Raw genomic sequence first — 21,487 nt, forward strand, 5'->3', positions numbered from 1 at the left:
ATCATAGGCAAAGTTTGAAATAGTTGTCTAGAATATTTATGTTAGTACCTATGAATGTTATTAATTTTGTCATTGATAAGTCCTCCAATCAGCTAGAATATTTGTTGTGTTATTGTTCATGTACATTTAAAATATACACAATTAGACAAAGGTCTAGAATAAGCACAATAGATGACTGTTTTTCACTTCATAAATACATCTCAAATTGTCTTTCCAAGGAAAAGATTTTAAAAATTCAAATTCTTCACTTTTAAAGATGTAGAAGAAAGATATAGTCTTTCTTTTATAACATCTATTTGGTTGAAAGTGATTCTGTATCATTGTAAGAACAAAAAGGGTTCCCTGATAATTTGGTGCTTTCATATGTTATCTTAATTGATCTTCAAAATGGTACAGCTAAGGATAAACTCCAACTTTCTTACCTCTGCTTTAGTGATCCCTATTGTTGTCATTAGGAACAAAGGGGGAAAATGATGTCATTTATTTGATAGTCTTCTATTCAAGTATTATTCAGTTGCCAAGGTCCTATCTACTTTAACAAGATGTTAGCTGAAATACGCTATTTAACAAAAAGAGAGTTCAAATTTCTTCATGATCACTTATTCTATTCTTTGAAGACTCAAATAGAGAAGTGGCCAGATGCAGTTCACAGAACAAAAAGCATCAAAAAAATGTATCTGAGAATCCATATCTGAGAAACAGCTAGCAGCATTTGAAGATACCTTTGCTCACCAGTCACTATTTATATTGCTTTATAAAGGTCAAATTCCTTCTCTCAAATTATTTTAATTTTTTTTGTTTGTTTTTCTGAAGACATTTTGTAAATCAGGACATTCTCTCCAGAAAATACTTATTGTTAGCTTGTTCAGTGTGAATGCATCATTGGTCACCAAAATCTGAACCTGTACTAGAAAGTAGGCATCAAGATTAATTGTGAGCCAAGCTCATTGCACTTCTAGAACTCTTTTGTGACTATCACTACTTTCAGATATAGCTTTTTTCATACGTAAACATCCAGCTAGTAACAATTTGTTCCTTGGTCACAGAAAAGTTACTCTTATTCTTTCAAGCAATAATCTCTAGCACTATTCTACTGTCTCTATTAATAGTTATCATTAATGAAACTAAATTTACTTGCCAATTTATAGTATCCTTGGGAAGAGAGATTCTAGGACTAAGCAAAAATAAATGGTAAGTTTTTAAATACCTTATTTTTCATTCAGGAAACGTATATTCAGTACTTTTGTATGTCTGTAAGGCCATTGGAACTTCAAAAATGAAAACACTTCCTGCTCACAGATGAAAGTGAGCCCTAAAAGCCAAATGATAAAAGACCTACACTCTCCATCCAATTCATCAAAAACCTTTGAATACTTTTAATACCAGTCTGGTATTATATTTCCTAGAAGCTGGAATTCATACGTGGTTTTTTGAAATAAACACGAGAAAAACTCATTCTATATTAGTAATGGATCACATATAAATGTATCCTGCCTTTTGGGAAAAAGATATTTTAGTTTCCATATCTATTATCATTTTACCTTCCTAATACAATTCAGTGCAAGTGTGTTGACATGATAGTTTCACATTTAGGAACAGGTATGTGCATATAGGTTGACACATAATATAAACTGAACATCATCCTTTGATTTCCAGGTGAAGCTGTGTGACTTTGGTTTTGCACGCATCATTGGTGAGAAGTCATTCAGGAGGTCTGTAGTAGGAACTCCAGCATACTTGGCCCCTGAAGTTCTTAGGAGCAAAGGTTACAACCGTTCTCTAGATATGTGGTCAGTGGGCGTTATCGTCTATGTGAGCCTCAGTGGCACGTTTCCTTTCAATGAAGATGAAGATATAAATGACCAAATCCAAAATGCTGCATTTATGTACCCACCAAATCCATGGAGAGAAATTTCTGGTGAAGGTAAAATTTAGTTCTATGCCATTTAGTCTACAAGTCTTTTTGATTCCAAGTTGACCTGTTTCTTCTGACTTCTCTTTCATTCATCTTCTAAAATTCACTTACCAAGTGTCTTTTTATATCTTCCTTACATTCAGATGTAGCACTATTCCAGGCCCAGTTGCCTCAGTTTGAAACTACTAAGATAAATTTTTAACTGACCTACCCATCAAACTCTCCTGGTCCTTCATCACCACTGTCAAATCTTCTGGAAACACCACTTTCATCTTACCCTGTTCCCAAACACAGGGGCCTCCCTTTAACCCGTTGCAGCTTTAGGTTCTGTATGTGATACCTCCCACTACTCCCCTACAAAAGCCTGCTTGTGTAGTCTTTTTTGAATTCTTCATTTTGTGTAGGCCTTTCCCCCTGACTCTATTCACTACTGAAATCCTTCCAGACCTTCAAGGAACTCTTAACTTGTGGCTCATCTGTGAGGTTTTCCCTCTAAACTGTATGAGATCTTTCTTAGCCTACTAGTTGGACGTATTTTTCCAGGTATTCTTCTGTCATTTCACTATTACTTTTCCTGTCTTCACAAGACTGTAAGCTCCTTGAATGGAGCCTCCTAACTTGGTTCTTTATAGCAACCTTTATACTCAATGGACACTCCAGTTTTTTAGCTTTTCCATGGAACACTACTGGGGACACTCCTACATTTGGTTTTCCTGCCTGTTGAAGATTTTTCAGTTTTCAACCCCTCATTCTATATCTATCAAGAATGGTCTGGTTGACCCTTTTTTCTGATACTGGAAAGAAGAGTACACCCTTAAAAACATTAACAGTCCTGTAGAATTTAGAAGAAACCACTGCTAGGGACTTCCCCTATATGGATTTCACCAAACCTTAGAACAGATAAGTCTTTTGTTTTTCCAGATCGAATCACAGAGATTAACAGTTCATTAAACTGAGCAAAGTGTGAGGAGCAGCATGATAAAGTAGCAGGTTCACTTGATAATGAATAGAGCAAACTGAAGAACATTTGAGGGGTTTTGGATGTTACCAAAATTATCTTGGTAGAGCTCCTGGGGCAGTCTGTGGTCCTCTTATTATACAAGACTCACTTTGTAAGTTTATGAAAAGAAAAACCCTAGGCCATGTCTCAGATAATTCAGATTTATCAATTGGAATGATACACACAAAAACATTTTAAATAAATACCCACAAATGATTCTTTTTTTTTCTTAAGAGGCATGTATTATTTATTTGTTTGTTTGTTTTGTTTTTGTTTTTGTTTATACAAGCACTGGGTACAGTCAGAAGCGCGGGAGGGTGAGAGAATTCACCAGAGCCAGAGCAGGGAGCAGAGCAGGCAGAAGGACTGAAGTACACTGCTGAGGGGAGCAGCGGGCGGCATGAGAGGTGCCATGTGGGACCCTCCTCCAGTGGCCGGGGAGCAGCCGGGGATCGAACCGGCGCCGCAGAGGCCGCGGGCAGCTTCGCAACCCAGCGCTCAACCACTGCGCCACCGGGGAGGCCCACACAAATGATTCTGACTGTACCCAGTGCATGTATAAATAAATAAATGCTGAAAAAAAAATAATAAAAAAAAAAAATGATTCTTGATGGTGGAACACCATATAAGGACCAATGTATGAAGGCTTGAAATATTTGGAACACAGAGAAATTCACAACTAAAATGTTTATAGAAAATCTTTGCTAGTTTGGTGGTAAAGAGAAATAGTACTAGTATATATCTTTCATTTGGTTCATCCTAGGTCCAGACCTTAATATCAGTATTTCAGGTTTATTATTATATTGGGTCATAGTCTATAGGTAGTTATATGGTGCTTTGGTTTTATACTTGGTCCATTTCTCAAAAAAGTTAGGTAAAGTATATATGCCAAGATCTCACCACATATACCAAAAGGCTAACATACTTGTCCAAATCTGTTGAGTATGAACTTTTAAATAATACGATGTCTCCTCAATCTAACCACATCTCTTGAGGCAAGTCAGTAGCTTTGGCTACTTTTCCATATCAAACCAGGGATCAGAGAATATAGCATCATTTAAAAAAGTGGGGGAGTTAACCTCTAGTCAGAGCTTTATTCATCTTGATGTGTAAGATTTACTACTCACAACGTAGGTGCTAAGTACCATTCTAAGCCTTTTCATGTGTTCAACTAATTTTATCTTCTCAACCTCATTTTACAGGTAAGGAAACTGAGGCACAGTATAGATTAGTAACTGACCCCATATCATAGTAGTAAGTGGCACAATGACTTAAGCCCAGGCAGGCTGGCTCCAGAGTATCTTTTAATCTTCATTCTATGCTGCCTCCTTAATAAAACAGGTACACTATAAACTCAATAAACATTTTGGGCCACTAAGACATGTTAGCTTAAAGGCCATGCTCTTAAGCAAATATACTCAACCCTATATTACAACGGCTTGAACTACCTTCTAGACAGGGCCACAAGTATAGGATGCTCTGTATGCCCAAATTTACGTATCTAATTGTCTTTTCCCTTAGCAATTGACTTGATAAACAATCTACTTCAAGTGAAGATGAGAAAACGTTACAGTGTGGACAAATCTCTTAGTCATCCCTGGCTACAGGTAAAAAAAAAAAGTTTCTTTGGCTATTTTTTGAGCAGTTCATTGTGATTTCTTTAAAACAATGTAAGTGTTCTTCAGTTATTAAGGTGCACTGTGGCTGAATCTATGGAAGTTCTGCAGTACACCATTCAAATCCAAAACTGATAGGTAATTAAACTCCTCTGACTGAAAGCAGTGATTTAGCCTTTCATAAGGCCTTATATGTTCATTTCACCCTTTTGTAAGATAAACCCTTTTGTAAGTAACTGAATACTACTTTGTCAAATACACTTTATTTGTAAAACTACTTTGTAATACTACTTTGTCAAGTAATACTACAAAGTAATACTAATTTGTCAAATGCACTTTATTTGTAAAACATCCACTGAAAGGTTTATGTTTGCATTGAAAAGTTCAGAAATCCCGTTTTGAAATGTTTATCTTAATTCCCCAAAAGCTACTGCATAGATTCATCAAAAGATAATACCCCAAATTATTTTAAAGGGAGTGAATGGAAGAATTAACTTCAAAACAAAAACAGTCTCAGCAATTATTGTATTATTCTGAAAATAGAGTCTAAACACTTTCCCCAGTTTGTGCAATAGTATAGAATAAAATATTGGTGATTATTAGCCACTTTAGAACTTTGAGGCAATTATTGTTTAAATTTTAGAAACTAGTTACTTTCTTCACTTAAGATTAAATTTGAAAAATCATTTATATTTAACAAAAAAGAGCTTGAGATGATTTTGTTTCCTTTATATTTCATAATCACTTTTTTTTTAAAGGACTATCAGACTTGGCTTGACCTTCGAGAATTTGAAACTCGCATTGGAGAACGTTATATTACACACGAAAGTGATGATGCCCGTTGGGAAATACATGCATACACACACAACCTTGTATACCCAAAGCACTTCATTATGGCTCCTAATCCAGATGATATGGAAGAAGATCCTTAATAATCAGTGATCTAACGTCATTAAGGAAGGATTTCATTTTATGGATTGATACTCTACTGCAAAACTGTTCTTTCTACGCTGTCATCTGCAGGGATTCAAAGGCATGAGGAATATAAGAAATCAGTGACACCAATACTGTAGTTCATAATGAGTAGGTCCAAGAGGGGAAAGTGAGTAACAGAAACACATTTTCATAGCATAAGCGATAACTGGTTTTTGTGTTTTTTTCTAATCTTTCAGTTTAGTACAATAGCGGCACTTAATTTATATTGCCTTTCTTGTTCTTGTGTTATTTTTTTAAGAAGAAAAAAACAAGGCTAGCGCCCAGTTATTGCATAGTTCAACCAAATAATACAAGAGTTGTAGGTTGATTACTAAATAGGTTTGCATTTAAAAGATAACAAAGGCTACTAGCATGTGATTTAACATTTGTTTAACTGACCATAGAGACCTTGAAGGGTTTTTCCTTGACATATAGAAAAGGAGCACTGGAATGGTTACCCTTTGATTTTAGGTCAATCAGGACTCCAAAATGATCCCTAAGAGACTCTGCATATACTCTGTACAACATAAAAATTAAAGTTACCATCTTTTGTGAGTATGTTGCCACAGCCTCTAAGATAATTTAGGACAACTGATAATACAAAACCAGGAGCAGGAACTGCTAGTCTGTCTAAGTGCTGAATTGTTAGTCTTCTCATAGCTCAACTCTGCTGCTAAATATTCATGTTTCCCATTGACACCACTGTGATGCCACAATTGGATTTCAACATTCAGTGGGTAAAGGGATAAACAATTTAGAGTTGAATAATTGGAGAGGGGTAAGGTCAGTGCAGGGTCAATTAATGCTATAGGAAAGACTAGCAAACAGTATCCTTTTTTCCTTTCCTTAGCTTAGGGAGAGCTTTACAGATTATTTGGAATATTTTTAAAACCAACCATTTTAAGGAGTTTGGGGGAATGAGTAGGTAGAAAATCAAATAGTTAATAAAGGCAGGGCTGTATAAGGCAAGTAAAGGAAAACTGAAGTAAGTTCTGTGTTTTGTTTTGTTTTTTAAACATTTCAGCTCCAGCAACAGCTAAAATTTTTTCCCCTACTCATATATAATATTGAAGAGGTCATTTTTCATAGCTTTTAGAAAGTTACTAATAGTTCTCCCCCAAAATGATTTAAGATCTGGGACTATCCACTTATACAAAAAACCTAGTGGCTTTTTGTTTCTTCATTCCTTAGTAATCATTGTAAGCCCCCCCCCCCTTTTTTTTAATATCTCAAAACCCAAAAGATTTAGAAAACCTGAATTTAAGTCATGGCTCCATTCTTTATTAGCTGTGTATAAGCCTATATAGGCAGCTAACAATCTTGAATTCTTCAGTCTATCAAATGAAGATCATAATTTGAAAATTAACTGGAATAATGTTCATTGCTATATTTATATAATCAAACCATACAAAGCCATGAAATTAATTGCACTCTTTTTGTTCTTGTTGAATGCCTAAGAAAAGTTATCTTAAAAAAAAAATTTGTAAAGGCACTGTCAAATAATTTGGAGTTGAGTAATTACTCCAAATACCTTTTAACTTGCATAGCTTTGTGTTGATGTGAAGTTGTATTTGTATAAGAAATGTTAGAAACATTTAATAATGTACAAAGTAGTCTATAATGACACTGTTCAGTACATTTTTATATTTTTTGTTACATCCTACTTTTTGTAAATATTCTCAAGCTTGATAATAAAATGTATTTCCATATCACCATACTTTTCCATGTGCAAACCTGAGCCTATATCTACCAGAGGTATCCAAAGAAAATATTATTTGGTTGTGTTATTTTCCCAGGCCTTGGTAAGAGAACTATTTTGAAAATAGTATTTGTAAATTAAAATAATGCTATTATTTAAGAACACTGATATTTTTTAATTGCCTAAAATAAAAAACACCTCATTGTAATAATTTTACATGAAATTTGAGGTTAATTATCTGGAGGTCTCATTTCTTGGCATTAAAGTTTGGAATATTTACAACTACCAATTTTTCAGGAACTACTATCAAATATTCAACTATTGTAACTGCTTTGAAGACTTAAATAAGTTAAACACCTAATATCAAAATCAGTTTTCTAGTTTTTAAGAGACAAGGCATTGCCTAACTTCTCCCCGTAGTTATAAAAACTGAAATAATTGGGAGGAGCCAATTCTAGGCATTTTGGTCTTAAAAATTCTCCCAACCAAGTCTTTAGATAAAGAAAATAAATATAGAAACAATAAAAGTAGATAGGAATGCCCCAAGACTGAGCTATATCTGAAAAATAAGATTTCCATCTTCATGTCCTTTAGAGTGAGATACAGAACAGTAGTCCTAGTGTCAGTCAAATTAAAAAAGCAATACGATCACTGTGCCTGTTAACATCCAATATACTTAAGCCACCAATTCAAGACATATGGCCAGTATTCTTTTAATCATGCTGGTAAATTTATCTTGCTAACACAGCAACTGCTCATGAAGTCCATGTTTTGTTTTGTTTTTTAAAGGTCTGTAAATCAAAAAAAGTAGAACTAAAACTGAACATTTATCTGAAATTAAGGGAGAACTAGCTCAATTTAGAAAATGATTCTTCCTTCATCGTAATCTGCAGTTAGTCCTTCACAGTAATCTGCATTTACTCTAACTCCTATCTCAAGTACATGTTTGGTTTATTAGTTTCTCTTCCTAACCCTCAAATACATTTCTAGACTGGGAAAATTTAATAATGATTATTGCATCTTTAATTTTTTATTCGAGTAAGTATTACAGAACAGAAAACTACAGTCTATACTTGTACTATCAAATTATAAGCATTTTATTAAATATAGCAACTAACATCATAAATCCAAAGGAGACTCCGTTTCATAATAACTTGTTTCATTGAGAACACATATTTATACCAAGAGTTAGACACAACCATAAAAGTTAAATGTTGAGTCGTACTATACATAAGATAGAATGTTTTGGTGGCTGTGAAAGATAAAATATTTTTTAATACTTATATTACCTTTAAATGGATTTCAGAGGCATGCTTTATTTATATACATGCACTGGGTATAGTGAATTCACCAGAGCCAGAGCGGGGAGCAGAGCAGGCAGAAGGACCGAAGTACACTGCTGAGGGGAGCAGCGGGCGGCAGGAGAGGTCTGCGCGCCATGTGGGACCCTCCTCTGGTGGCCGGGGAGCAGCCGGGGATCGAACCGGCGCCGCAGAGAGCTTCGCAACCCAGCGCTCAACCGCTGCGCCACCGGGGAGGCCCTAAATGGATTTCTTAAGCAGAGTTAGCGGCAAGAAGTCCAAACTGAAGTATCACCGCCAAGCAAGTTCACCAAACCCAGCTACAGGTGATGAAGAGGGTTTTGATTGACATGGAGTCATCTGGTGGTTTGTACCGTGAAGTCTCTGATGAGGTAGCAATGCAAAAAAGTTAAATCTTTCTCCCATCTTCTTAGGATTCATTAACATATCATATCCCTGAAATAACTGCTGTTTCAATGATGGCTCATTTGATTTATCTAGAAGAACCTGAAAAGAAAAAACTCCTTAGTAAAAAATAACCAGGACTTTAGTTACATGCACTGAATATTAGAAGTATAAACTGCTGTGACTCAAACCTATGGACTTGTTTAACAAATATTCCCAGGTAGTTTGATCTACGTTTAAGAATTAAGGTTTCCTTAGATTGTAAAAATTATACACATTAGCACAGCTGCTTTCTTAGCAAACAAACATGAACATTACTTGAAAGTCTTTTCATTCTACTCATATAAATATCCATGAACATTTCCAGGCTGCTCTACCCTCAGACTGATTTTATTGCATCCTACACTATTGAAAAAACTGGAACACCAAGAGCCTGACTTACTACAAGAACACAAGCCCAGATTAACTTATTTAAAAGTTCTTAAAATTTATTTTTATTTATAATTTTTTTGGTGGATCTAAATATTTTTAATCACAGTAACATTAGGATACCCCCATCAGGTATCGCCAATGTAGTGTACCCACCACCATCCATAGTCCCCCACCAGTTCATCGTATTCCCTCTAAGAGTTCTCTTTCTAATACTATGAAATTAAAATATTTAATGACAATGAAATAAATCATTACCTTCAGTCGGACATCAATTCCCATATTCTTTAAAAATGTATGTTGTTTGATTGGACCCAGAGAAGCGACTTTTCCCTGTGCCATTCTGCGCAAATAACTGAAGTCCACATCAGCTGTGAGGTCTGCCGTTCCTGGGGCAATTAACACGTCATGGAGGTTGTGGCCACAAAATCCCTTGAACATAATTTTAAAGTGATAATTTTTTACCTTTTTTATAGTGTTACAAGATTAAAGAAATGCTTACCTTTTACACAATAACTGTTAAAAAGGAAAATATGGCCTGAATCAGTGATTTGCAAGCTTTAGAGCTGCACCCTTTCTTTAAAGGAGATGCCACGTTTAGAAAACCCAATGTAAAGCACAGTGTCTGAAGTTGCTTCCTTGACAGTTATTTAACATTTTTGTTAGTGCCCATGCTGAGGTCAAGGGATCGCATTAATTCTCCAGATGAATTCTTGACAGGAGTTAAGAATACAGAATGAGGGCCTCCCCGGTGGCACAGCGGTTGAGCACTGGGTTGCGAAGCTGCCTGCAGCCTCTGCAGCGCCGGTTCGATCCCCGGCTGCTCCCCGGCCACAGAGGAGGGTCCCACATGGTGCGCAGACCTCTCCTGCCACCCGCTGCTCCCCTCAGCAGTGTACTTCGTCACTCTGCCTGTTCTGTTCTCCGCTCTGGCTCTGGTGAATTCTCTCACTCTCCCGCGCTTCTGATTGTACCCAGTGCTTGTATAAATAAATAAATAAATCTTAAAAAAAAAAAAAAAAAATACAGAATGAGCATTTTATTTTATTTTATTTTTTTTAATAGAGGCATGTTTTATTTATTTATTTATTTTGTTTGTTTGTTTTGTTTATACATGCACTGGGTACAGTCAGAAGTGCGGGAGGGTGAGAGAATTCACTAGAGCCAGAGTGGGGAGCAGAGCAGGCAGAAGGACCGAAGCACACTGCTGAGGGGAGCAGCGGGCGGCAGGAGAGGTCTGCGCGCCATGTGGGATCCTCCGCCGGTGGCCGGGGAGCAGCCGGGGATCGAACCGGCGCCGCAGAGGCCGCGACCCAGCGCTCAACTGCTGCACCACCGGGGAGGCCCAGAATGAGCATTTTAAACAAAAGCTTTTTTTTTTGGTTAGGTACAATAAGGTTAGAAATCGAGAGCTATTTCTGAATTATACAGAGTAAAAAACCAGTGTTACCTTAATTATAAAAAACTAAAAAAAATTAACCACAGGTCTAGAAAATGGCCAACAGCAGCTAGTTAAATTTATTTAAAATATCCTGAAAAGATTCGATCATATTCAAAGATCATAAAGATGTTTAGGAAAGGTAAAAATATATCTGGAAAGGAAGAAAGATGTTGACAATAGGAAAAGTTTGAACCAACTTGATATAATGAGTTGCAAAAAAAAAAATTTTAGAGCTAAGTCAAATCTACAAAAGAAGTACCACAATTTTTAATTAAAGGAGAAACTTAAATGTAAAAAAATCCTTCTATATGTATTACTCAGGTCCTTAACTAGGATCTATACAAGTCTAGGTTCTGCATCTTAAGGAAAAATGTAGACAATTCAACTGTTCAAAGGAGAGTGGGACAGTGGACTTACACTTAGTCTTCATATTTTAATTGCCCTTCACAGATTTATTCCTAAGCCTAAGTATAAAATAATACAATTACATTATTGAAATTGCTAGGCATGGAGCTACCATACGATCCAGCAATTCCACTACTAGGGATCTACCCAAAAGACACAAAAACAGTAATTCAAAAGAACACCTGTACACCTATGTTTATTGCAGCACTATTTACAATAGGTAAAATCTGGAAACAACCCAAATGCCCAAAAATAGATGACTGGAGCAAGAAGATGTGGCATATACACACAATGGAATATTATTCAGCAATCAAAAAAGATAAACTCATGCCATTCGCAGCAACTTGGATGGAACTAGAAGGAATTATGCTCAGTGAAATAAGCCAGAAGGAAAAAGAAAAATATTGGATGGTTTCACTTATAGCAGGAATATAGGGAAACCAAATAAGACATCAGCGTAAAAAAAAAAAAAACAGTACAAAACACAACAAAGCAAAAACATAATTATAAACCAGAGACATCCTGCAGGGGAGGAGGAGGGAGAGGGGTGCAAGGGAGGGAGGGAGGAGCACAGAGGACTATGGTGATGGTGCATGGGTGCCTTGGAGAAGGAAATGCTAATGGGACTCAATCTGAGGGGGTGGGAGGAAGCAAATATTGTCTAAAAAAATTGTAAATAATGATAAATGTTAAAACAAAAAAAACTAGAAAGGAAAAAAAAATCACTAGGCACCACAGATAAAGATCCTCAATGAGTTTCAAAACTATTCATAATTATAAGTAAATCATAACAATTAAATTCTAATAAATCACATTATTAAACTATATTAACATACTCGGAAAGTGTCTGTCTTAGTTCCATCATGACCATAATCAGCAATCAGCGCAGCACCTCCAGTTAGTGCAATGCGTTGAGAAAGTTCCTGAATAATAACACCAGCATCAGGACACACTTCCACATGATCCCGTGTTTCATCACACTAGTAAGGAAACCAGATGAAATAATCAAAATGTGTCACACGAAAGGACTTTTTTGGATTTTCCATATTTTCACATTTTTCTATAATGAGCATTTTAGTTATAAAAATAACATTCTCAATGTGAATGCGTTCTCTACACTCAACTTTCACTTGACATCATTTTAATATATATGTATACATATACATACACACATATATGCAGACCTGTTGGTTATAAGGATTAAATGAAACAATGAAGTACTTAGCCCCCAGCGCTAATAAATTAACTAATGTGGTTTAACTATAAAACCCATGAGGTCAGGGACTTTCAGGCATAAGCTGACACCTCAGCTTACCCTGCTAACATTCTCACCATCTTAAACTGCTCTTCAAAATGACAAATTCTTGGGGTCTCCCTGGTGGTGCAAGGGTCTAAGACGCAACCTATGAAGCTATTTGCAACCGCTGCAGCACAAATTCAATCCCTGGCCAGGGAGCTACCCACCTGGTGCAGCAGACCTCTCCTGTCTCGCACGCTGCTCCCCTCAGCAGTGTATTTCAGTCAATGTGCCTGTTCCGTTCCCCACTCTGGTGAATCCTCTCATCCCCACACACCTCTAGCCTATACCCCAGTTCTTGTATGCATAAATAAATTAAAAAAAAAATTCTATTACCCCACCTGAGTGAAGGGAATTAATGACTCCCTCTCCATAAATGAACACTACTCAAAGAACTAAAAAACATCATAACTCAAAGGGAGGTGGGGATTAGCTCTTGTTAGTTTTATGAATTTATTTCTCACACAGGCAAAATTAGGTTGCCAGAATATGAAAAAACAGAAAACGTTCACAAGAGTTTAGGCTGATATTTTAACTTACACTTTGCAAAGAATATTCATAGATTTATGTTTAAAAGCTCTTGTGTGTCTTTAAAATTGGTAACTTCCAATAGGAATTTTCAGTTAGGGTCCAGAAAGTAGAAGTCTTTTTTCTGAGCTGGCAAAAAAGGAATAAAACAGGCAAGCTAAAGCCAAAATAATCCTGAGAATTAGGTTTTTTTTTTTTTAATTATAAGTTACAACCCCAAGATAGGGTCTTTCCATTATTCATTGAGGTCCACAGAAAGCAGGAGTAAATCTATCATCCTAGCAGTCTAGAATCAAGACATGTTCTAGTAGTAGCCCAAAGAGAGTGATAATATAATAGAGTTGTTTTGACAAATAAATGAGAAATTACAGAGTAATAAAAAGTACTTAATATTGCTCTTGCTACTTTATACTGTATTATATTGTTTTCACAGACAGCAAAATCTGTTTTGTGAAGAAGACAATATTGTCACCATTTGATAGTCAGAAAACTGAGGTAAACAGAAGGTAAGGGATCTGCCGAGTAAATGCTACTTTAAACTCTTAGTACATGAAGGTCACACAACTAAGAAATGTTTGGCCTGACTCTAGAGCCTCTGCGCTATTCACCTCTATAGTGAATATTCAGCCTCTGCACTATAAAAAGCACCTTCCATGTTACAAGCAATTCCTTCCCTCTAAAAAGGAATGCCCAAACAGTAATAAGACAGATTTGTCTGAGGGCCTCCCTGGTGGCGCAGCGGGTTGAGTACAAATTCCTTCCCTCTAAAAAGGAATGCCCAAGTAGTAATAAGACAGATTTGTCTGAGGGCCTCCCTGGTGGCGCAGCGGGTTGAGTGCAGCCCTGTGAGGCTGTCCGCAGCCTCTACAGCGTTGATTCCATTCCCAGCCAGGCAGGGAGATGCCCACATGGCGTGGCAGACCTCTCCTGCCTTGTCTGCTGCTACCCTCAGCAGTGTCTTTGATCTGTCTGCCTGTTCTGCTCCCCACTCTGTCTCTGGTGAATCCTCTCACCCTCCAACGCCTCTGGCCTATACCCCAGTTCTTGTATAAATAAAAATAAATCTTCAAAAAAAAATGCTTAAAAAAAAGAGAGAGATTTGTCTCAGAAATGAAGAAAAAAATTTCTCCTTACTTGTATGAAGGCCTCTGCTGGGGTGGCACAAGGTGCCAAAACAAACCTTAGTTTATCAGAAACCTGTGGATCGATATCAATAAATACTTCTCGCCATCCTTGTGGTGTTTTCTAAACACAAAATAAAGTATAAAAACAAATTTCTCTAAGTTTGTCCTCAAAATTGCATCTATCAAAAATAATTACTAGTTTCCTCCTCTTAACCACATATAAGATAAATAACATTTTCAGTGCACTTCACCACTTAAAATTATTTAAATGCATTACTCATTTCCTTTGAACACTATGAGTAAACTGATAGGTGCAAACTATTGTTGTTTCAATCACAGATAAAATAAGCAGCATCACAGGGTCCAAATGGAAACAGACTAGAAGAACTAATCAGAAGCTTTTGCTAACAAATGACTACATATCATAAGTACTCTTAACCTTAAAAGTTACCAGCACATGAACATTGCCACCAAATCTTAAGTCCTCATAGAAAGAATAAAGAACAATTCTAATCTTTGGAATTTAAAACTATTTGCTAAATAAAATAAAATTCAGTAAACACCAGCTGTTTACCATCTTACATTATCTCAAGAGAATTAACATTTTTAAATAATTATCCCAAGAGAATTAAGAATTCTACTTAATTCAAATTTACTTTTCAATTACTTATATTCATCAAAATTCCAAATATAATTAACAAGTCATGTCCATATAGTAAACAAATAATCCAAATGTTTATTCTTTCAACATAAGGCACTTTGTTATTCAATTATAACTATGATTTTTATTTTTCTCCATCAATACCTGAAATTTATGCACAGGAAGGACATCAAAGAATTCATGTGCAAGATAAAAGCTGTACCCTATTTGAAAACAGAAGGAAAAAAAATGTTTCAAAATTTTTAAGAAAATGAACATTAAAAAGAAAATGCTAGGGCCTCCTTGGTGGTACAGGGGGTTGAGCACCGCACTATGAAGCAATCCGTGGCCTCTGCAGCATGAGTTTGATCCCCGGTCAGCCAGGGAGCAACCCACATGGCACAGCAGACCTCTCCTGTCTCACCCGCTGCTCCCCTTGAGAGTGTGTTTCGGTCAGTCTGCCTGTTTTGTTCCCCACTCTGTCTCTGATGGGCCCTCTCACACCTCCCACCCCTCTGGCCTGTGTCTCAGCTCTTGTGAGATAAATAAATCTTTAAAAAAAAAATGCCTAGGGTCTCCCCTGGTGGCGCAGGCACTTGAGCACAGCATTGTGAGGCTGTCAGTGCTGGTTTGATCCTGGTCAGCAGGCCGGCGAGGGTCCCATGTGGAGAGGCAGATCTCTCCTGTCTTGCCTGCTGCTCCCCTCAGCAATGTATTTTGTCATTCTGCCTGTTCTGTTCCCCACTCTGTCTCTGGTGAATCCTCTCACCCTCCTGCATTCTGGCCTGTATCCCAGTTCTTGTATAAATAAATATTTTTTTTTAAAAAAGCCTAATTCTTCATATTGGAACCAACACACCATTACACAGAATCAGCCACCTCTTCATGGCCAACCTACTCAACAGAATATACCAAAGAACAAGTTTTACTATTCTCATTTTCTACAGAGCTGGGTTAGAGAGCAAAAATAGCTAAATTATCAGTTCAATCTTTTATGCATCCTTAGGCCTGAAAGAGATAGAACTCAAATCTATTAACTGGAAGAGAATTTTAATTTTATACAATCTTCGGTGAAGACTAAGGCCAGGAATGGCGAAGGTGCTTTAGCCCAGATCAGATCCCACTTTCGGTTCCAGCTAGGTCTCATCAATATAAGATTCCTGACCTATGCAGGATTCCTACCACCCTTGCTAGTCTCTAAGCCAGAGGATGACAAAAGAAGACATAATGAAACTAAACCCAACTACTGACATGTCTTTCTTCAGCCCCTACTGCATTGGGCGTCATATTCAGTGATATCTCAAGGGGAGGGAAAAGTAAAAGGTACAAAAGAAACCTACATTTATTTATTTTTTTGCACAACTACATAAAATTCACTGCTCATTAATATTAAATGTTTTTATTTTCTAACACAAAGTTCTTTTCTAGCAGAAAGTTCAGTATTTTCTATGGATGAAGGAATTGGCAATACTAATGCCATTTATTGTTTTACTGAACAAGGTTGTGGTCACGTCACTACTGTGAAGAGCTGTGAATTTTCTTTCATTAGTCAATGTGAAGCAATTACCTTTTGGAACATCTCGCAGATCTCGGTACCAGGAAATTGGAATCCCAGATTTAGTAACACCTTTCATATATACTGGGGACTCAGCATTTCGTTCTAGTGGGACCTTCTCTCCAGTCAGTGTTAATGCTTGAATCTCACTTAATTTCTGGCTCACCTCTACTAGATGTATTGAAATGTCACATTTTTTCAGCACAGATCCAAGCTGACTGAACACCTAAATACAAAAGAGAAGGGGGGGAAAGTTGGCAAATACAATGTGTTCAGCAGATTTTAGATTTATTAACCATTTACTTCAATAATTTACCCCTATCAAAGTAGTAATATTTGGTTTCAGAGAGAATTTGCTCCCCTCACAGTTACTCTTCAGCAGTCAATGAGAATCACAACCCACTGGAGTTGTTATTAAGTATAATGTATATTAGAAACGAATAATACACAATTTGATTTCCTAATGTTAAATTATTAACAAATGAAAATAAAACAATGATCCAAAAAAAAATGATTCCAATTAGAAAGTCTAAAAAAAGGCCAAGGGAAAAAAATATATATAAGTCTTGATTTTATAAAGCCGCCGTATCTATGAAATAATCTTATCTTTGATGATTAAACTATCCTGAAGGAATCAGATTTGAATGGTACTAATCACTCAAAGGCTTAATTTTGGGATTCTTTCACATTTTGTTTTTTTTCTTAGCTATAAATATTTTTTAGTTGCGTTAAGTATAAAGAAAAATACATCAATATTTTTTTAATATTTGAATGCAAAAAATTCAGTGCAAAGCATAAAGCACAATATTTTGCTTGAATTTAATTTTCACTGGTGATTTGTCTCCTTTTAAGATCTGAATTTTTAGGTACAGACTGATAATAGGAACAGATGATTTTTCTAAATTTAGCTTTGAGTTAAAACTGCAAATGGAAAAATTTTCTCCTAAGAGAAAAATCTTTCAGAAAGCAGAGTCAAAATGGAAACAGTTCTATTATGACTTCTTTGGCTATTCTCTTTTCATTTCTTTAAACACTTTGGCTCTTTAAGAGTTCTTAGGACTGGATCTAGGGAAGCATCCTCTACATTTTAAAAGCTGTGGGCTTGATTTTTAAAGTAATTAAAACAAGAAAATATTATTTGAGAATCTTATTTCATATTCAAATGGTTTTGCCCATTTAAAGAGATGTAAAGTAGGGCCTCCCCGGTGGCGCAGCGGGTTGAGGGCCATGCTGTGAAGCTGTTCACAGTCTCTGCATCACAGGTTTGATTCCCGGCCAGCCAGGGAGAAACCCACATGGCAGGGCAGACCTCTCCTGCCTCGCCCGCTGCTCCCCTCAGCAATGTCTTCAGTCCATCTGCCTGTTCTGCTCCCAGCTCTGTCTCTAGTGAATTCTCTCACCCTCCCACGCCTCTGACTGTACCCAGTTCTTGTATAAGATAAATAAATCTTTAAAAAAAAAATAAAGAGTTATGAAGTAGAGCCCTGGGATCTTGAATTAGTGCTTTTGTTCCCCCTTCAAACTATAATATAACCAGGGTTATTATTTATCAGATGTTTACAAATTTCCTTTAAAAAACTCACTAAATTCTTAATTTTAAGCAAAAATCATACACCAAGAAATGTCAACTTATATTGGATATGTATTTTGTTTTGTACATGGAATTGCCAGGTATGCATGAAATAAACTCAAATGGCTAATGGATTCCAAAACAGTATAAACTGTAAGTTTATTAAATGAAACTATGTATCATGCACTATAAACAATGTTCCTTTTTAATGTTTTTTTATAAAATATTAGTAGAGTGATAGAGGGATATACATGATATCCATCAGATATTAAAGAACTGGGATATGAGCCTTACCTTTAATGCCTCCATGTCTCCCTCACCCTCAGATGTCACCACCATTATCTCAAATTAAATACTGGCTTTCCAATTTTGAGGATACAGTTATCTCAAGGTAATTTTCATTTTCATTTTCCTCACAATCAATGAGTCTGAGAACCTTTTTGTCTTTATTGACTGTTTGGATTTCCTATTTTATGACAGACCTGTTTACACCTTTGGCCAAATTTCTCTCTTGAATTATCTATTATCTCCGTATTTAATTAAAAGAGTTCTTTACTCCAACTACTTTATTTTACTTTATCATAATGTTTTGCAAGTAATTTACCTCACTTTGTGGCTTGGCAATTTAATCTCTTTATAACATCTTTGAAAAGTACAAAATTTCTAATTTCTTTAAACAACAAAAGTTCTCCATTTTATTATCATTTTTTTAATTTAACTACGGTTTTTTTTTAAGATTTATTTATTATTTATACATATAAGATCTGGGGTATAGGCCAGAGGTGCTGGGGATGAGAGGATTCATCAGAGAGAGAGTGGGGAACAGAACAGGCAGAGTGACTGAAATACACTGCTGAGGGGAGCAGCGGGCAAGTCAGGAGAGGTCTACACCACGTGGGTAGCTCCCTGGCTGGGGATCGAACTTGTGCTGTAGTGGCTGCAGATAGCTTCATAGGTTGCATCTTAACCCCTTGCACCACCAAGAGGCCCAAAAGTTCTTCATTTTAATGTAGTAAAAATTATTAATCATTTCCTTTATGGCTTCTGTTTTTTACAGAATTAAAATTTTCCTACTCAGACAACAAATATTCTCCCATAATATCTTCTAAATGCTTATGCCTTTAGTTTTCTCATTCTCTCTACCACTCCTATTCTTTAAGCTTACAAACAGACAATAAGTAATGATTCATTACATTTTTTCTAACATTGTAATTTAGCTGACAAATGTGAAACGAAAGAGGTAGAATTAAAAGTCCGGGAGATTAAGACAGTTTGCAAATACAGTCAGAAGTAGTAAGATTCACATACATGAGGCTTGAAGACATTCTTTTCTTACCTACCCTCAAAATATCTTCTGCAAGGGTACCCCTACCTGGGCCCAGTTCCACCAGCTGGAAAGCTGTACTTTTCGCAGCAGCCATCCATTCACTAATAAACCATATCCCTAGCAGCTGCAACAAGGAAAAAAATATTAAAATATTAAATACAAATATATACCACAATAGAAAAAAACTCCATGTAAAAACATACTTTATTCCAGAAAGCAAAATGTTTGCAAACAACCACATGTATGTTACTTAATATTCATACATGTATGCACACACAGGAATTTCCTTGGGGCTGTGTTACAATACACACCACTTACAAAGCTTAGTAACAGGAGAAAGTTAAAACGTACTTGTGTTTGAAAACAAATTTACATGAAATATAACTATGCCGTTTCCTTATATTCATATCAGTTTCAACAATCACACATTTTTCAGGTATAATAAATATTTTCAATACCTGGATTCTATTCCTTTTATGTACTATTTTTTATTGCTAAATAAAGCTCATATGGAAATAAATGAACTGGAATTCCTAGAAAGTACTCAAAGTTTCTTAAAGGGAAACTTCCATTGTATCTGTGGCCAGACCATGGTTGGAGCGATCATGGAGCTCATCTGGATTCCACTAGTTCCTTGGTGTTTGCATCTTGTCTCTCTTCCTTCTTAGGAAGCATCTCTTTCCTCATCCGTTCCTTATGGTTCCCTTCTTCCATTGTCATTTCATCGGATTCTTTCCTTTCCCAACCTCTTCACTACCATCTCTTCTCCTTTTCTCTTTCCCCTCTTATTTCTACATTTCTTTTCTACAGTAAAGTATGTTTGAAAAGTTCTGATTACCATTTCCTTTCTTCTACTGCTTTCTATTACCTCACTATATAAGCTACTAAAAAAAAAAACTAAAACTTTTGATAAATCACAAAAACAGCTATAACACACTATTTCAGAATAATATAACTAGATCTGTTTGTTCTCAGATGTTTGGTGATATTCGTTCTGTTTTTGCTTTTTTTTTTTTTTTTTTAAACATTGGAAATTACCTCCCCAAAGATCTGACTGATTTCAGGTGAAGTAATGAAATCTCCTTTTTCTCCTAGCATGTCCCGGTACACATAATATCCCTAAGTAAAAAGAAAAATAGAGAAAACGTATTACTTTAAAAAAAAAAAAAAACAAACTTTCCAAACAGTCCTCCAAAACCTTACATGATGTATATAGTAAAACAGGCTTTTTAGTAAGAAAGTTGACTCTTGTAAGTAAGCAAGACAAATGGTATTAACTTAAATAACCTGCATACACTTCAAATTCATCTGTTCCCTCCCTCCTAAAAGGACTGTTGCTTTCTCTGCATTCCCTTCTCCCAGAAAAATGGTAGAAACCATCTACCATTAGTTCAGATAGAAAAATCACCCTTCCCTCATCCCATAAACCCACTGGCTACACTGTCTTCTGAAAACCTCGCCTCCCCTCTTCTCGTTATGAGCAGTGGCGCTGACTATCCAGTCCTCACCAATTCCAACTGAGATTAATTTATCTGTTTCCGAGTTTGGGGGTGGGGGGGGTGGCTCCTCTCCTTGAAGGCTCCCCACCTGCCTGGGCTCAACATCCTCAGTCTGCTCTTGGTATAATACCCCCTCCTCACTTACACCCCCAAAACCAGCAAGAGCAGGCCTGGTACCCTGGCTGCCGACCCATACCTTGGCTGGGTTGGTCAAGACCTCCCTCATGTACTCGGCCACGGTGATGGGGCCGGTAGACTTGATCTTGTACATAAGGTGCCGCAACATCGGCGTCACGGAATGGTTTTCTGCCGGCTCCTTCCCGGAGCTGAAGTATTTCCCTCTCCAAAGACAGGGAAGGGCTGCGAAAAACACACATGAAACACATCCTATTAAAAACCTTCGCATTGAGTTGGCGCAGCAGCCTGAGCGCCTTCAAGCAGCGTGAGCCTCGGCCGAGGCCAGGAGGGCGGGCGCCCACCCGACGCGGCGGGCAGCACTGCACGCCCATTCCCGGTCTGCAGCTGGACTCCAGCCCCGAGCCCCGGGCAGCCCAGGCGCCCCCAACTAAGGAACGTGCCCACGCGGTCTCCACGGCAACCGGAGCCACGGCAGAGCGTACGCTGACCCGCGCGCACGGCGGCGCTCAGCTGTCCCGCGCCGGCCCTCGCGAGGACGCTCATGCCGCAATCCTCCCGCGACCCCACGCCGCCCGCGGGCGAGGGCTTCGGCCGCTTCCGGCAGAGGGCCCGCCCCGCCGGAA

At 37.2% G+C, this 21,487-nt stretch overlaps 2 protein-coding genes across 3 annotated transcripts in view; one reads left to right on the plus strand and one right to left on the minus strand.

Moving 5' to 3' along the window:
- PRKD3 (protein kinase D3) overlaps positions 1–7,596 on the plus strand; it is a 67,697-nt gene extending 60,101 nt beyond the window's left edge. Inside the window, exons 17-19 of the mRNA XM_037528217.2 lie at positions 1,657–1,924; positions 4,437–4,522; positions 5,290–7,596. Of these exons, the coding sequence (XP_037384114.1) occupies positions 1,657–1,924; positions 4,437–4,522; positions 5,290–5,463 (528 nt within the window). The 3' untranslated portion in view covers positions 5,464–7,596. The remainder of the gene's footprint in view (positions 1–1,656; positions 1,925–4,436; positions 4,523–5,289) is intronic.
- Positions 7,597–8,710: 1,114 nt separating this feature from the next.
- NDUFAF7 (NADH:ubiquinone oxidoreductase complex assembly factor 7) lies at positions 8,711–21,442 on the minus strand. 2 transcript variants are annotated; one of them, XM_037528218.2, is made up of 10 exons: positions 21,353–21,442; positions 20,923–21,086; positions 20,266–20,346; positions 19,241–19,351; positions 16,343–16,556; positions 14,941–14,999; positions 14,146–14,256; positions 12,023–12,166; positions 9,599–9,772; positions 8,711–9,013 (listed from the first exon to the last, which is right to left on the minus strand). In XM_037528218.2, exons 1-10 carry the CDS (start codon positions 21,405–21,407, stop codon positions 8,798–8,800), a joined length of 1,329 nt encoding a protein of 442 aa, XP_037384115.1. In that variant the 5' UTR covers positions 21,408–21,442; the 3' UTR covers positions 8,711–8,797. The 2 variants fall into 2 exon arrangements, with proteins under 2 accessions (XP_037384115.1, XP_054557179.1); XM_054701204.1 differs by lacking the exon at positions 19,241–19,351.
- Positions 21,443–21,487: the final 45 nt, after the last annotated feature.

The sequence above is a fragment of the Talpa occidentalis genome, unplaced genomic scaffold (assembly GCF_014898055.3).
Source record: "Talpa occidentalis isolate TD23 unplaced genomic scaffold, MPIMG_talOcc4v2.1 talOcc4.5, whole genome shotgun sequence".
Classification (NCBI taxonomy): domain Eukaryota; kingdom Metazoa; phylum Chordata; class Mammalia; order Eulipotyphla; family Talpidae; genus Talpa; species Talpa occidentalis.

Coding starts and splice junctions, on each gene's coding strand:
- NDUFAF7 (XM_037528218.2), bottom strand. CDS start 21,407: ATGAGCGTCCTCGCGAGGGCCGGCGCGGGACAGCTGAGCGCCGCCGTG. Junction 16,557..19,240: donor TTGCAGAAGATATTTTGAGG/GTAGGTAAGAAA, acceptor TTTTGTATTTAG/GTGTTCAGTCAGCTTGGATC. Junction 12,167..14,145: donor CAGCAGAGGCCTTCATACAA/GTAAGGAGAAAT, acceptor TTTCCTTACTAG/TGTGATGAAACACGGGATCA.